General features: G+C 36.8%; 1 protein-coding gene across 2 annotated transcripts; it reads left to right on the top strand.

Annotated features, from left to right (window-relative positions):
• The first annotated feature begins 1,356 nt into the window (after nucleotides 1-1,356).
• LOC119783584 (matrilin-3-like) lies at nucleotides 1,357-15,039 on the top strand. Of its 2 annotated transcripts, none has more exons than XM_038285179.1 (8): nucleotides 1,357-1,623; nucleotides 3,091-3,666; nucleotides 5,898-6,017; nucleotides 6,535-6,654; nucleotides 9,402-9,521; nucleotides 11,526-11,645; nucleotides 14,596-14,697; nucleotides 14,830-15,039. In XM_038285179.1, exons 1-8 carry the CDS (start codon nucleotides 1,383-1,385, stop codon nucleotides 14,880-14,882), a joined length of 1,452 nt encoding a protein of 483 aa, XP_038141107.1. In that variant the 5' UTR covers nucleotides 1,357-1,382; the 3' UTR covers nucleotides 14,883-15,039. The 2 variants fall into 2 exon arrangements, with proteins under 2 accessions (XP_038141107.1, XP_038141106.1); XM_038285178.1 differs by having other exon boundaries at nucleotides 3,091-3,759.
• Nucleotides 15,040-17,274: the final 2,235 nt, after the last annotated feature.

Raw genomic sequence — 17,274 nt, 5'->3', positions numbered from 1 at the left:
GAACTATTTACTGATTAATACTAGGTTTGCTTCAGCAAAAAAACGAAAAATGTGAACAATTCTGCACAAATGATCCTTAATTAAACTAAAAGAGTTTTTATAAAATTAAAAAGCACCAAAACTTTGTCCTTTTGACATGTCATTGAGCAGCTTATTGCACTAATATTTAATCCTTTCAAATGTGAAATACTAAAACACTAACAACCAGGACATATAAGCTGAGTTTGTTGGGTGTTTCTTAATAGTAGCAAAAAAAAGAGGATTTTATCATAACTTTCATTCTTAACTTTATGATCCTCTTCAGATGAACTTTAAACATGTGATCGTTGGACTTAAGGGACACGCTTCATACATGTCATTCTAACATGAGTAAGCTTTGATTAACACCGTTACCGTGGAGATCTGGCTGTGACTTCCAGCGCTTTGTGCTGAAAATTTCCCCTAATCTCTCGTCTACTGCTGCCGTTCATATATTTCTGTCCAGGACTTCCCCTCCATTGATCTCTGTCCACCATCTCCTCAACTCCCTGGAAGTGCTGAAAAAAATATCTCAGCAACATGATGCTGCCACCACCGTGCTTCATCTATGGGTTGGTTTTATATGGTTTTCATTACCTAATAATTTTCTTCTTCAAAGTTTTCAATAAACTGCATTATTAACGTTTCCTGATAACCGATTGTCTCTCCTCAGCAGTGGATGGATCTGTGCTCTCTGATTAATGCTCTATTGAGAGCTTAGGTGGATGATTAAGTCTCACTTAGATTTAAATCTTCTTTTCACTTTGGGGAAAGAGTTTGAACTGTGCTCTGTGACATCTTCAAAGCTTATGGATATTAATTTGAAATATAATCTTTCTTTAAAGCTCTGCAGTCCTGACCCATCAGTCCATTCCTTAGTGCTCACTTTTTATTTGTTCACTAATGTTCTATAATAAACTGGATTTCCTCTCTCACTGAAATTAGTCTGAGTAAACACAGATGGACTCATTTATTTATTAATTTCATATCTAAAGTAAGTTGGTAGTAATTTATTTTAATTTTGAATATGGGAATAAAGTGCTAAGAAGCTTAAAAACGTAATTTTCTTTGCAGTGATTCAGTGAGTCTTTCTCCAGCCAAACATATCCAGGTAAAATACTCTGAAGTTTGTCCAAAGGGGGTTACTAAGCACTTTGTAAAATAATCACCTATATTTTAATAAAATTAAAGATTATCATGGATTTAAAATGCAGATTTGATTTATTTCTTATAATGAGATGTATCAGCCCTCACTTAATAATGTACAGGGTCTTGATTGGACCCCTGACTCTCCGCCTTGTGGGCAGAGGTGGAGCAGCCCATAAATGAGGGGGGCTCTGCTCCCATCCAGCTGAAGGAGCAACATGGTGTCTCTAATGGTGGTGGTCTTTGGTATCTTAGCGGCGGGATCTCAGGGCTCTGCACCACGGCGGTATGACCAGTCCAAGGACTTAACGCCCATCCACATCTCTTCTTCAAAAACGCAGGACGCAAAACGCTTCCAGGAGGTCCGAAGGAGCGACGAGAGAAGCGTGCAGCTGCGTCAGGGCGCGCGCACAGGTGCAGACTCCTACCTGAGGACCGGGGGACGGAGAGATGACGCAGGTGGGTGTCCTCCTTCAACATGGAGGGGCAGCGTTCCTCCATGGGGCCACAGAACAAAAGAAAAGCAAACAACAAACGCGCCGAAAGTAAAGAAGAAATATTAAAATTGGTCCAAATCAGTTACAATCTAATTCTGTCAGCACGTATAACCATAAGAAATGTATTTATTATACCACAAAAACTTGAATAAAAAATGTTAATTCTCAAAATAATGTTAGTGGGTGATGATGATCTGCTAAAGACATAATTAGTTTTGCTCTTAAAAATAAGATAATTAGATATTATGCACTTGAAGTTCTTTAATACATTCAACTCATTTTAAATGTAATTCATATTAAACTTAGAATGCTTAAATGACTTCAAGAAAAATTGACTTGCTTATATGTCATATTTCACTATAACAGGGGCCAGGACCAGTTCTACAGGCGCTGGCCCCTGTTGGCGCCGTTGGCCCCTGTTGGCACCTGTTGGCCCCTGTTGGCGCCTGTTGGCCCCTGTGTCTGTCGATATGCGCTCAGTCTGAATTTACACATCCACTGACATTTTAGTTAAAACTGACAGAACATCAACTTGTATTCATGTAGAATTAATTTCCACTCAGTTCAGCATTGATTTTAATTTATTATTGAGTCTTAACATGTAGAAAATTCCACTATTTGATGCTGCTTCAGTCTTTTACACTAGTTGGCTTTTCTTCAGTGCATATCCTTCCAATAAGTCCTGGTTTTATGGCTCTAAGCTCAGTCTTCCTAAAGCTCCACCATCTGGCTGCTTGCAGCCGACTGGAGATTCTCCAGCAACTATCAGAAACAGGACAGGCACTGGACCTCCCCTAAACAAATAAATTATACTTTTTACAACAAGTTTTGTTGTTGCTGCTTTTTTTTTTTCCTTTTCAGATTTTTATGTGAGTTAATTAATCTCTGCTATTCTGGAGTCTTTTTTTAAGGTTGTACCCAATGCAATAACTCTAAGAAAAAGGAAAAGTAACTGACCAATTAAGTAAGAAAAAGCTGTCAAAAATTTTGTGTTTTTTTATTTGTTATTATCATCTTAAATCTGTGGGAGGAAGAAAGTCAACTTTTGTTTTTTTACATTGAAATCCTGGCCATTTTGAATATTTTTCTACATTTTGAAATTTAATATTTAATACATAATAAATCTATACATCGAAAGATATAACCAACTATTGCCAGATGCTTGTCTACCCATTTTGATATGCCTTATTACTTTTTCTTTGCTGTATAGTCTGTTGATCTGTTGTCAGTGATGAAAAATACGATGATTGTGTGCGGATTAATTATTTGGTCATCCAAGAAATGAAGAAAATTAAGAGAATATACCAGCATGACAAAGGTTAAAGAAAGACAAATACATTGTAACACTATTTCTCTCTCTTCTGTCACACCGTAAAATGTAAAACCTCTCATTTTTGCAAAGGAATTAAAATATTTTTTTCATTTACAGCATCAAGAACTAACTGCAAAAATCGTCCAATTGACCTGGTTTTCATCATAGACAGCTCTCGCAGTGTGCGCCCTGCTGAGTTTGAAAAGGCTAAGGCATTCCTGCAGAACATGGTGGACAGCTTGGTCATAGGCAGAGACGCCACTCGTGTCGGCCTGGTTAATTATGCCAGCACAGTCAAGATCGAGTTTCTCCTCAACACCTACTTTGACAAGTCTTCGGTGAAGCAGGCACTTGGGAAGGTTGAGCCCCTGGCTTCAGGTACCATGACTGGCATGGCCATCAAGACCGCCATGGAAAAAGCCTTCACCAAGGAGGCCGGGGCCCGCTCCGCTTCCACCAACATCGCTAAGGTGGCGATTATAGTGACGGACGGGAGGCCCCAGGACAGGGTGGAGGAGGTGTCGGCTGTAGCCCGATCAGCTGGGATAGAGATCTATGCAGTGGGAGTCGACAGAGCCGATATGGCTTCCCTGCAGCTTATGGCCAGCCAACCACATGATGACCATGTCTTCTATGTGGAAACCTATGGCGTGATCGAGAAGCTCACATCCAAATTTAGGGAAACCTTGTGTGGTAAGGATGATGATAATGGGAGTGCAGATATTGATGATAACGGACTAGGCCCAAATGGCAGGAAAGACCATAATAACAATAAAGGGAACAACGGTATGTCAGATCGGTTCTATTCTAAATACCTGTGAGCATACGGGCAGCATCTTAAAAGGAATCTTCATTTTAAAGCTATTTGTACTCTTCTTTAGTTATAAGTATGAAAGTAACCACTAATATGCCACTTGTTTTAAGTAAATCTTAAAAGATGTCCAGAACCTGTGAAAAAACTGTTGTATTAATGCGGTTAGCATTAAACATGCATAAAATATTCCAAACTAACAATACTTAAAGAAAAGAAGATTCAAATTCTGGCCACATTCTTTAAAATGTTTGAAACCTCTTAAGATGTTGTCTGTTTTGTTCACAGAAATGTGCCGCTGCTGTAATTTATGCTGCAAGCCATAAAACGCCTTTAAAAAAAAGCTACTGTTTCCATAAGAGCTTAAAAAAAAATGCATTGAAACATTTCAGATTTATTTTGCTAAATTTTTCTAAGAAGTCTAAATTTCCATTAGTCACTCATATCAACACAAGCGACCCGAGTCGCATCTTTCTTTAAAAGCTCCTTTAAAATACATTTTATTGGAGAATTTGTTTCCTCAAGCTGTTTATGATGTAAACAAAAACAGGCTCAAATTATTTTGACATTTTTCCAAGTTTTTGGAAGGACTCCTCCAGATTTGATCTAACCAACCAATGAAGCTGATTTCATAAAAGCCTATAATGGATTGGCTTAGATTAGCAATAACTAACTTTAATATGAATAACTTAGAGCTAAAGCTTGGTGTTGAAAATAAAAACACGCACAAAAAATTTAAAAACTAATTTGAAAATGTTTACTGTTAAGTATGAAAAAAATCACACCAACTCAGCAGGTTATACCGGCAAAATCCTACTTTATTACTAAAAATAGAACTCGTATCCTAAAAAAAAATACTGCAAACTTTGAAAAGGAGAGAGTGAACAGAACACCAGTCTTCCATAAATGGTCGTTTTTTCCCATTACCATTGTTTTAAAACATATATTACTGAAATATTTCAGCTAAAGAATGTTTGTATTTTTCATCAATTTGGCTTTTTAGCAACTTTTAGCTTATTGTTAATCAACAAGTCATCCAAACCAGTCTTTTTACAGGTTATCACTGATATCCACAGTTTTTTGTTATAGTTGCTCAAAATAGTTAGGTGCTTTGCAATCACATCTTTTCATTTTTGGTGTAATTGTGTCTTATTGTTCTCATTTAATGGCTATGAAGTAGCCTTTTAAAGTTAAAACTTGTGTAGCTAAGCTAAGCGGTAGCTTCTAGGCATGCTCTATGATCCTGTCACCTTTTTCAAACTGTCCAAGTTCTATTTTAAGCTCATGCATGCTTGCAATAGGTCGCTTTGTGATGCGTAAGGTTTGTCCTTAAAGTTCTCTCCATTTGACTTTAAACAACAATGACTCTTTTAGCTTTAATCAAAATTATCACCATTTACATGGATTGCTTCTGTAATAAAACAAATTTTACTAAATTCTCAAAATGTCATCTATGACATCTAAAAATGTTTGTACCAACTTTTAATCTCTCGATCTCTGAATACATTCAATTCCTAGAAAGGCTCACCAAAGATCTGTTACTAGAATAGCTCGAAATCTCAGAAATTAGACAAAAACACAGATTTCATCAGATTATCTTTCTCCACAGCCAAGATTAGAGAGAGTTCATCTGTTTCAACAGTTTATGCTTTTGGATAACTGTTTGGAGTAATAAGGTTGGAGTATTTCAGAGAAAATTATCAATTATTTAAATAAATAAAATGACTGTATTTATGTGTCATCATCCAGCTTGAATCCGTCAGACTAGCGATCTGTGGAATTGGGTATCAGTCATACAACGTTCCAGATATTAAGCCTACTAGTGATTGCATTTGCTACTAACAGAGAAAAGCTTGCTGTTAAACATCCAAACCTTCCAAAGCTGCATGTTCTTAAATAGCACCACTATTTAATATTTACCCTTTCTGCACAAATAATAGCAACTGGTGAGAAATAACATCAACGTATTTCTCTAGAGTTGAATTACAGAAATGATACAAGCTTATTGCATGTGCCAGATTAATTAATAATTCACAGACTAACCAAATAACACAGATTGTTCTGTGATTTTAGTAGATATAAGCCAATCAGAAACTGAAGGGTTTCCCTTTAGGTTTGGATCCATGTGCTCAAGGACACAACTGTCAGCATATTTGTGTCAACAATGGCAACTCGTACAGATGCAAGTGTCGCTCAGGCTTCGTCTTGAATCCAGACAAGAAAACCTGCTCACGTAAGGATAAAAAACAACAAAATTTTTTTAGTATTTCATTCTTCTTTTTTTTAATCTAATCTTGCCCAACATTTGTTGGAGATTAAGCAAGTCTTATAGATGTTTGGATAATTTATTTAAATATATTTATCAAAGGATTGTACTCAAGCTATTAAATTTATGCAGGTCATGACATGATATCTAAGTAGTAGTAAAGAAGTTATTACATAAATGACAACTTTTCTTAAACAGTTTATATTTTAGTTTGCTTCAAGGTTTTTCTGCATTGTCTTTTTGAAAAACAAACTGTAGGTTGCAGAATTGTCAATTCTAACCGCAAAATTCTGTGAATAAAATTTCATGCATGTTTTCTTCATGGTTTGTGATAATTCCAGATGCAAAGTTTCAAGTGGCATAAAAAAAAGTCTGTCAGTGGTGTAGGATTAAACCACAAGTTTACAGCTTCTGCAGAATCAAACAAGTCTTTGTTAATCTTCTGCCAGAACAATGTTTCAGCCTGATGTGTTGCTCTGTTTAGGTGCAGACGCTTGCAGCCAGGGACACGACTGCCAGCACGTTTGTGTTAACAGTGGTGACTCGTACATGTGCCAGTGTCAAAATGGATACGTGTTGAACCCGGACAAGAAAACATGCTCACGTAAGAACATAAATCTCTTATTGGATTATAATCTCCAGCTGTCGTGACTGAACGAGTTTTTAGGTTTAAATGTAAAGGTTATCAAAGTCTCCTTTTGCTCACAAGTCAAAGGAGTTTTAAGTTCTTACGTATGTTAGACAGAGCCAAGTGGTTTAACAAATTAAAGGTGTAGTGGAGGATTTTTCGCAAATTTTTGAAATGACCCGCCCTCTCCACTTAAAAAAAATGCACATGCACAACCATGTACCTGCTCCCAAGAAGGAGAGCATGCACAAGCACTTTCTCCTCATGCATGCTTAAAAAAAAAAAAAAAGCTATTTGCAAGCTTCCTTTCCAAAAGAAGGTTTGGAATTTTTCCACTATGTCAGACTCCCATCTGTTAAGTGAAAATTGGGACGAGGTCGTAGGACGGCCTTACGTAAGCATATCACCAGAATGATTGACAATTAGGAGGACCACTTATTTTGATGATCCACCTGGAAAAACAACATCCTCCACTATACCTTTAAAGAGTAAAAATAAAAACTGTTAACAAGCAAATAATGACATTTTATGCATAGGATACCTGTAATTAGATTTTATGGGCTTTAAAGGAATAGTACACCCAAAACATGATTAGCCTTCATTTTCTACTCACCCCCATGCTGAACAACACTCTGGAGTACTTTTTTGATATCTCAAATGCATCTGGAGATCTGGGAGGCTTCTTGCTGTCTGCTGACATTCAAATAATGGAGGTCTATGGCGCCCGAGACAGAAAGGTCCGTTTTTTTTTTTTTTTTTTTTATGTGTTTTGGGGGAGGAGCATGTAGGACCGCCTAACGTAAACATATCTCCACAATGATTCACAATTATTTACACAATCCACCATATTAGGGAAACCTTGTGTGGTAAGAATGATGCTGGACTATTCTGAGTTTGAAGGAGCATCTGTGTCATGATTTTATCTAAGGCTCGGACCCACATGCAGTGAAACCAAACAGAGAGACACGGAAGAAAAGTTTGACTGATTTTATTGAAGATGTTTAGCTCGGTGCAGAGTTTCCCTGAACTCCGCTCAGCCGGAACTGGAAGGCGAGGGGAAGACAGACTGTTAGTTCAGGCTCAGTGGGAAATTTGATTCGTTGATCTTGAAGGAGAGGATCTGATTGTTGACTCATGTTTCCAGAGAAGTGAAGGAACCATGACTCCAATCTGTGTGTTGGTTTTCCAGTGTATGTCTGATTCGGTGGAGGGTGGAACAGGGTTTACCCAGAACTCGGACGGTGAAGATGAACAGAGACGCTGATTGCCACTCAGATTTCCTGCTGTACTTGAACGGGTCGTGGTGAAGATGATTCCCTTGCTCAGAGAATAATTTCAACGTCCTCAAAAAGGAGACTGGATCCAAACCTCCTGTTTTAATCCCCGGCTCAGTTTAAGACTCAGTTGATCCCTCCTGGGAAAGGAGGTCCGAAAAGGTCCAGTTTGCAGGACGACTTCCTGCCGAGAGGCAAAGACAAAAACAAAGTTAAAACTCAGGGAGACAAGAACTGAGTCTTACTCAGAGAAAACTCAGCTTGGCTAGAGTACCAAAATCTGGCAAACACTCTGGCGTCGAGGTAGTGGCAATCAGCAGCTTAAGAGCACTCCGTTAATGAGGTAACCGTCAGCAGGTGTGTGAGGAGGCAAACCGGAACCAGGCGCCTCCTGTTGGTGGAAGGAAGACAAACACAAAAACAAACACACAGACTGGAGTCCTGACAATCTGAGCATAAATCTGTTTTTCAAGGTTGTGTTGAAAGCGTAGTCCTTTCATCCTGAAGCTGTTCTTTAGGTTATAGAAGGACAACTTTATTACTGTATTTTTGTGCCTTTGAAGGTTAGGGTTTCCAACCTTCCCTTGAAAAATTGAGTGGTTCTATATTTAGAAATAGAAGTACCAGTCCCATATTTAGTGGAAAAGGAACGCACTTTATCCCGTATTACTGTCAGAGTAAAAAATAGCTAATGGAAAATGAAGAACGAGGGCACGTTAGATACAAATCGTACGGTAAACTTGTTCCCGGGCCCTGTCCTGCGTTGTGACCAATGAGCTGACAACAGATAAAAAAACATTTATTTGATTTAAGTGTGATATTTTTCAACATATTTTGAATTAAAAACAGTTGCAGGCCAATAGTTTTTTTTATGCTTAAAAAATATGTATTGCACAAGCTTCAGCCACTGCCTACAGCCTAAGCTGTAGTCTGTGCCTTTAATCTGTTATCGTCTATGTTTCAACCACAGAATCGCCAAGATGAGGATTGGATATTGTGTGAAAAAAGTGGGATAAAATATCATAAAAACAGAAGCTAACTATACTTAGCAATATACAATATATGTTGGTTTACATAAAGTGACTGTTGTGGTAAGAGCATGTTTTTGAAAATGGATCCTATACATGCATTATATGTTATTTTAATGCTATTATCTAATTTGCATGGGATGGGAAGTGATCTTTTTTAATGTAGTCTTGTAGCGGAGCGTCTTGGTGCAACTTTTAGCGGCGGAGCGAATTAGCAAACATCCTCCTGAGCGGGGAGCAGGACTTGCGCGGCACTCGGCTCCGTTCACCTGCTCTGCTTAGAAGTGCCTGGAGATAATGTGTTGTGAATTGGCGCTATATAAATAAACTGAATTGAACTAGTTTGTATTGAAATGAAATGAATTGAACTGAAGGGGGGTCAAATATCAGCATACTCTGATGTTTGAACTTTTCTTTTCAGGTTCTGATGCATGTGCTCAGGGACACGACTGCCAACACATATGTGTCAACAGTGGAAGCTCGTACGTCTGCAAGTGTCGGTTGGGTTATTTGCTCAACACAGACAGGAAAACATGCTCACGTAAGAAAAGGAACTTTGAGAGCCTCTATAACTGATCCAGCATCTATTTGGGAGTTTTTACATTTTTATTTATTTAAAACAACAACATGTACAATGTCAGAAATCTGTACTGCTTTTAGTATTAATGCTAGCCACTTAGAACAATGAATAACTGACATGGAACAGGAACACAGCTTTCACTCCTAAAACACGAAGGGTTTGATATTCAAAAGCTTTGCATCTCAATAAACATGTATAAACAAGGTAGCATGTGCAAAGATGATCCACATCCAGCTGTAAATTCACTCCACAGAGGAGTTATTTGTGTCATAAAAGAAGATAGAGATTTTCTGTCCATATAAACATATCTGGGCTGATCTCAGGAGTTGGTAAACATAAATAAAGCTATTTAGAGCGTAATTGTGCTGAAAATATGACGATAGCTGCTTCATGGGCCAGAGTCACTTGAAAGTTGGGTCTTTGAGGAACTTTTCCAGGTTTTAGGATTCATATTTAATCTGTTATTTTTTATTTTTATCTTATAATCTTTTGAAGAATTTGATATGCTTATATGTAAATTGCAACTATTATTCAATATTATGACTTTTTTTAAATAATTCTTATAATTATTAACTTTATCTTTATTGCTTAGAACTTCATCTTTCTCCTAAACTGTCAGTAGCACAAACTATTTACTTATGTAATTATATTAAATTGAGTAGCACATCTTATCCACATGCAATCTTTGTAGATCTCCTGCACCACGCTCGCCTGAGTATTTCCTGTGTAATTCTTTTTTTTTTTGAGCATTTTGTTTTGTTAAAAGCTCCTTATTTGGAATCATTGCATATTAGATGCAAAGACAACAAAACCAGCCACCAATGTTTGTTCCTGCTCTACCATCTGCTCTTGTTTCTTCTAAATTTCCTAAATGTGCGAGGCACCTTTATAATCACGTGAAAGCTACCAACTCGATATCTACTGATTTGCAAGGTAAATGTAATATAAAGGCTCCTTCCGTGACTCTCTAACACAATGGGATGCCAGTGCTGCTCTGTGAAAACATTTTCATGCTCCCAGCATCAAAACTTCCTCTCTGTTTGAGTGAAGTAGCAGCATGACACACATTGACTGAAACGATAAGATCATATCTTCTTTATTTAACCACTCAGGCCCAGGTGCACTTAGGAGCAAATTCTGCCTGAAATAACATGTGAATTAAAGCAAGTCCAGCTCACAAACTATAAATTGGAAATACAATTGTTTGCATTTCTGTGACAGAAAGGCATTGAGGAATATTTTTCAGGTTGAACCACTATTTTAAATGTCTGATTTAAAGGTGATTAAACAAAGAAAAAAAAGAAAAATATTTAGCCTCGCCAAATTTGTTTCCAAAATAAACACCATGAAAGCCCATTTGAAACTCTGGATGAACCTCAGACTTTATAGATCCACATCTCGACTACAACTCAAGCAAATTTGGACTGAATAATTTAGAGCATGTTTTTTCCACAAAGGTTTTAGTGGGCAGTGCACTTGGCAGAAATTTGATTTTGGCACAAGTATTTGTGAAAAAATTATTTTGAAACTTGTTTTAAAAATTTTAATGCCTCATTTGAAAGGCATGGGGATCAAACACCATGCGACTGTGTTTTGGCCTTTTCTATAAATAGATAAAAATGAGCAGGTGTCAGTTGGGCCCTGTACTGGGCCGGTCGGGTTTAGGAGGTTAAAGGCTCAACATGGATACTGAGGAAGTCCAAAAAATCAGTAGTAAGAATGATTATTTTTCGTCCGACGAAATTACATTTTCTGGTCTTTATATCTACTTTTTTCTACAATGGAAATGTTCCATTGTAAAAAATCTTAACATCCTATTTCAAGATGAATTTCTGTGACTTTTTCCTTCAGTTTTTTATGAAACGAAGTGGTTCAGACATTCCCAGGTTATGCCATAGATTGAACATAAATTGAAAACTAAATCATGTTTGGGACAGAGTAAACTGACTCTGTGTCATCCTCCAGGTTCGGATGCATGTGCCCAGGGACACGACTGCCAGCACATTTGTATCAACAACGCTGATTCTTACAACTGCATGTGTCGAGAAGGATATATACTAAATTCAGACCAGAAAACATGTTCACGTAAGGATACTGTATGGAAAATATCTTCCAATCTTGGGTAATTTATGACCATTCGAAGCTACGCATTTCCTGAATCAACAGTCTGAAAGAAGTTTCCCTGAGGCTGTTTGGATTTACATTAGGAAGTTCAATCTGGGAAATCCCATCTGTCAATTTAAATAGAAATTTGTTAAAGAAATTAATATACACTAGTGTGAGCTTGAATCATAAAGAAAAGGACCACTGTGTTGGTTCTTTGGTTAAAAACATCAATTAAAACAGGCACCTTTCAGATGGATTTCTCTAACAGTTCTGTAAATATAAACAAAAGAGGGAACTAGAAATGAATATTGTTAATAACAATGAGGAGATTTGTGAAAAAGGGTTAAAGATCACCCACAGTCCAGGTTGGAAGGAATTTCACTGAAAGTTAAGAATGAATTTCTTCAAAACACCTTTCAGGATTGGAAAATATGACAGAAATGCTACAAATGTGTGCTGGAGGATCGTAGCCTGGGGATCAAACTCAAATTTTTAATGCCCTACTGATTCCTTTCTGTCCAGGACTTCAGAGAATCATTAAAAAAATATTTAAGTTCACTTAAACACTGGATCCACTGCATTTGTCAGAAGTGAGTCAGAACTTAGGACCCAATATTCAAGGTGAGACAGACAGTGGGAAGATTCAAAACGTTTATTAAAACGGAGAGGGGGGGGGGGTTTACTGAGGCCATGCTCAGTAGAAGAGAGGCAGAACAAGGCATGATAACAGGAAAACTACGGTACTTTAAAACTCACTCCCTCCACTGAGGCAAGAACAGGAACAGGACACACCCAGTGACAGGCCAGCTGACAGCTCTGCTAGGCCCGGGACAACACAGTCTTTTGGGCCCCCCCTCTGAGATGACTGATAATCTGTAACCGGGCAGAGTTAGGCAGCTGAGTGAAATGAGCAACTAGGTCAGCTATCAGGGTGGTGATCATGACAGGAAGCTAAGTTACCACGGATTCTACTTCTAGTAGCAATGACAGTGATAACTCTATCCTGGCTTAAGCGCCTGCCTCTCACCCTTCAACAATGGCGAAAAAGATTGAAGAATGTGTATAAAGATAAACTTCATGTAAAAAATTAACATCTTTCTGAGTGTATGGACTCCAGCTATTTCCCACTTTGAACCGCCACACGGATTAAGATGCTACGGGTTATAAAAAGCTGTCAGCCCCTTTTTATGTCTCTCTCCTTCAATGGAAAACACTGGATATGTCTACATACCTTCATATGAGCCCAGGACGACCTCAAGAAGAAAAGTCAATCTCTGAAATGGATTTAAGTGTTTGCTAAGCCCCCGCCACTTTTCTTTTCTCTTTTCTTTTTTATTGTGCTATGGAAGTGCATGTATAAATATTAGTGCTGTCAATCGATTAAATTTTTTTAATCGCGATTAATCGCATCAATCCCTAAGTTAACTCGCGATTAATCGCATTTTAATCGCAATTTTTTTTTCTGATTGAAAATCATTTAAATACTCTCGATGACATACAAAAAATACATACAGGCTAGGTTTGTGCCAATGTTCTTTTTTTTTAAATGAAAACAGGTCACAGACAATGATTTATGCCATAGAAACATATGGCAAGAAGATGGGGAGGCATGTAGCAAAAAATATCAAATATGTAGCCAAAAAAAGGCCCTGAAAACAGGCTGATGTAAAAGACAGTCTTTACAGTTAATACAGTCTTTTGAACAAAGACAAGCATTTTACCCTACTGCTACAAAATGTAGTAGAGTTAATATTAGATGTTAATTAACCAAGATAATAATGAACAATTTTCAATCAATACATCAAAATCAATAGACCAACATCACTAGATGGAGGTAGTCTATGAAAGTTACTTTTCAGCCTCTTAACAAAAATGAGAACACACACACACACACCCACCCACACACACACACACCCACCCACACACACACAGACACACACGATACTGACCTGTGGCGTACAAAGACAGCAAGAGTTCCGTAGCAGATTCCATTTCACCTCAGTAATCTGTTTCCTCAGCGTATTTCAGGTTGCTACTAGTTACCAGACACTCAACTTGTTTGTTGGTGGTGGGGCTTAAAGAAAAGGCACTAGCGCTACCCAGTGTATGAGCGTCTTTTTTCCTTGAGGAGCTCCGCTCTCGAAGCCTATGAGAAATGCATACACTGGGGGGAAATAGCCCCGCCTTCCCGCAGGCTGCAGCGGGATGTACTTGGAAAATTGTACCAAAAAACCACATAGCGTTAATCTCACGTTAAAAAAATGATCGCCATTAAAATGGCCTCGCGTTAACGCGATAATAACGCAATAATTTTGACAGCACTAATAAATATATATATATATATATATATATATATATATATAGACTTAGACTTAGACTTGACTTTATTAATCCCTTGGGATTACTCCCTTCGGGAAATTGTATTTCCAGTAGCAGGAAAAATTGCACATACAAGAAAATAGAGGATGTTTATATATATATATATATATATATATATATATATATATATATATATATATATATATATATATATATATATATATATATATATATATATAAAATGTTAGGTCATTGGCATTGTTAGTGACATGTTGCATTTGTTTGGATACAGTTTTAAATTGATTAATGTTATGTGTCTTCATATCCTATTTAAGGTGGACCTCAACGAGTAAGCATAAGTGCTAAATGGTTTAATTTAAAATCTTTTTTTGAAATATTACTAATCATTCTCTCCAACAAAAATCAATTCACACTTAATCATCGCTGTTATGTGTAATCTAAACCACACTCCTTTAAATAACACTTTTGACTTCATCTAACATTGAATTGTGATCCTTATATTAATAAGTGTTCTGCCTGTGTGACGTGTCCTGCATCAGATAGTGAAAGGCTCCCTCTGTTGGACTCTCATGTGTTTTTATTGTTTCAGAGGAAATGAGGAGTGAAATAACAGAAGATGCCTGCATGTGTGAAGCACAGATTGTTTTCCAGAGAAAGGTGCAGTCGGCCATTCAGGAGCTCACAACTAAACATATCCTTTCTAGAATTCACAGGAGTTTACTATTTAAAGCAACTTTTTCCTAAGTTTCGATTATATTATATTTTGCATTAAAGTAGCACTTCTTTACAGTGAATCTAAGAATTTCCTTGACTGTTTGCTCACTCGCTGAACTTTCAGACAAAGTGACGGACATTGAAGCTGAATTTCAGCGTTGAGAACAAAGATGGAGGAAAAACGTCGGCACTTTTATTACAGTCAGGATTCCATAAAAGTAGTAAATAATTATATTTCTTCATGATGATGTAAAAAAAAAATCAGCTTAGTGCTTCTTATTAATACAAACTGGTGCTGTTTTTCCTTTATACCTCTATTGACAGGAACTCTAGCATTATTACACGTTAAATACGTCACCTAAAGAATATTGTAAGTGTTTATCACTGCTTATATAATCAAATTAAAAGTTATATAATTCAGCTTGTTTGCCAAAAGCTGTTTTTTTTTTTGCTGCTTGATTAAATTGTTCAGGGAGTTCAAGATTTGGACAAGCTTTTTTTTCTAGCTTTTAATGATGGATTATTTTAAGCTAAAGGTTGTAAGATTTTGTCACTTCTGCTGAACAAACACTTGTTTGTTTCATTTTCTGTCTGTTTTTTTATTTGCATGTCCTATTTTGGTGCTTTTTGAGATTAAAAAACATTAGTCATCACATGTTTTTAATATAAATGGCTTAAAAAATAAATGTTTATGAATCAACGTTTACTATGCGTCTGTCTTCAGTCTGATTAAAACTCTATATCAATAACAGCTAAAATGTTTTTATTCATACTATTTTATAGAATAGATGAAGTTATTATTCACATAGAACTTTTCCATATTGAGGCACATTCCAAGTAAAATACTTGATCTTATTTGCTAGGATTAAAATGATAGACAAACAAAGCAGCAAAAGTGGATTTTATTGTTTACATTTAACAACCAGAAAATTCTTAAAAGCATTCGAATTCAGTTTCTATATCTTTTATTCCTCCATGATTAAATAAAAGGCAGCCAACTGCCCTCATGTGTTACTTAACTAGTAAATATAGTCTAAAGATTGCGTGATTTAAGCTCAGTTTAAATCCAGTAAATCCATCACAAAGATCAAGGAACACAGCAGGCAGATGTGGGAAATATAAAGTCATTTAAAGCAACGTTATGTTATAAAATTGCAGAAGTTGTTGACTCTATTAAAAGGGAGTGGTCTAAACTGTTTGTGCTCTCCTCATATCCTTCATCATGAAGAAGTGACTAAGAACGCGACAGTCAGGTCATTTTGAGAACTCAGCAAACATCCAGGCAGATGGAAGCACAAAATACTATGTGTGACAGACACTCAACACACAAGTTAGTGACAGGCGCTGGTGGTGGCAGCATCATACTATGGGAATCATTTCCCTCAAGAGTGACTGGGAAAATAGACTCAACTATAAAAATAAACACATGTAATCCTGACAAAAAAAGCAAGAAGAAGCAAATGAGAATGGGTTATTTACCTTCCAGCTAGAGAAAAACCCTACAGAAAATCATACAGTCATAATTATACCTGAAGAGTTTTGTGCTCTAATCAATGTCCACGCCTACATTAGTAAAGTTAGAGCCTGTGTTGCCGGGTAAAGACACCCTCTGTAATGTCTGGGTTAGCTTGTGCTTGTTTTCAGAGTGTAAAACTTCAATATCTAGCTGCGTACAGCTCTTAGAGACATACAACAAAAACACTTACCTCTGGTATCATTGCATAGGATGGCAGCTGTACAAAAATTAATACATCCACAACTCAATATAAAATTCATTTCAAAAATAAAAAAATATTTGTATTTTTTTATTTTCCTTTCACCACTATATGTAGGCCTAACAAATAAAAGCACCAACATGACATTAAAAACTGGGTCTGTAAGATCAGGAAAAAGCCTAGTTTTTATGGACAGTGTAAATTGTTACGTGTTATATGTTTGTTTTTGTTTTTTTTACATAATACTAAGATGTATTTATTCTTTGTTTCTTCTTTATCAGTAAGAAATAGCATGGCAAAATGTCTTTCTAATGTAATACTGCAGTTGTTCTGTTTATTGAAATGTAATGTTCTGGAGCAGGGGTCACCATAGTGGTGCCCGCGGGCACCAAGGGGCCCTCAAGGACCACATGGGGTGTCCTCACAATTTCTGAATGACTCACAATTGGACTAAGTTTGAAATGTTGAACTGCTACTCCTATTTTTTATTATCTATAGAGCATTTTATCATATCAATCATTTAGAACATTTAAGCATTTACAGGGATTTCAAAATGACAATATCTAAAAGCAAATCAGAAATGAAAAGAAATATTGGAAATATGTTTATTATCTTTGTTAAAGATAGGCTCTGTGTGTTTGCACCTTGCAGCTCTTTCTCTTTGGTTCTTTTTTCTAAAAAGATCAGTTGGGAAAAACTCTTTAAATAACACCTCCTCACTTATATGTATTAAATAACCAGGAGACATGACAACAGATTCTGATAGAAATTATAATCTCACTCAGATCAGAGAAGTTGCTCAGAGTTACAGAAGGCAGCTGCACCCCACCTGGCTCACC

The sequence above is a fragment of the Cyprinodon tularosa genome, unplaced genomic scaffold (genome assembly GCF_016077235.1).
Source record: "Cyprinodon tularosa strain WSP-4 unplaced genomic scaffold, ASM1607723v1 ctg207, whole genome shotgun sequence".
Classification (NCBI taxonomy): domain Eukaryota; kingdom Metazoa; phylum Chordata; class Actinopteri; order Cyprinodontiformes; family Cyprinodontidae; genus Cyprinodon; species Cyprinodon tularosa.
Note: the sequence above shows the minus strand (reverse complement) of the source record. Positions and strands in the feature narration are given on the sequence as shown.

Coding starts and splice junctions, on each gene's coding strand:
- LOC119783584 (XM_038285178.1), top strand. CDS start 1,383: ATGGTGTCTCTAATGGTGGTGGTCTTTGGTATCTTAGCGGCGGGATCT. Junction 1,624..3,090: donor GGGACGGAGAGATGACGCAG/GTGGGTGTCCTC, acceptor TTTCATTTACAG/CATCAAGAACTAACTGCAAA. Junction 11,646..14,595: donor AGACCAGAAAACATGTTCAC/GTAAGGATACTG, acceptor TTATTGTTTCAG/AGGAAATGAGGAGTGAAATA.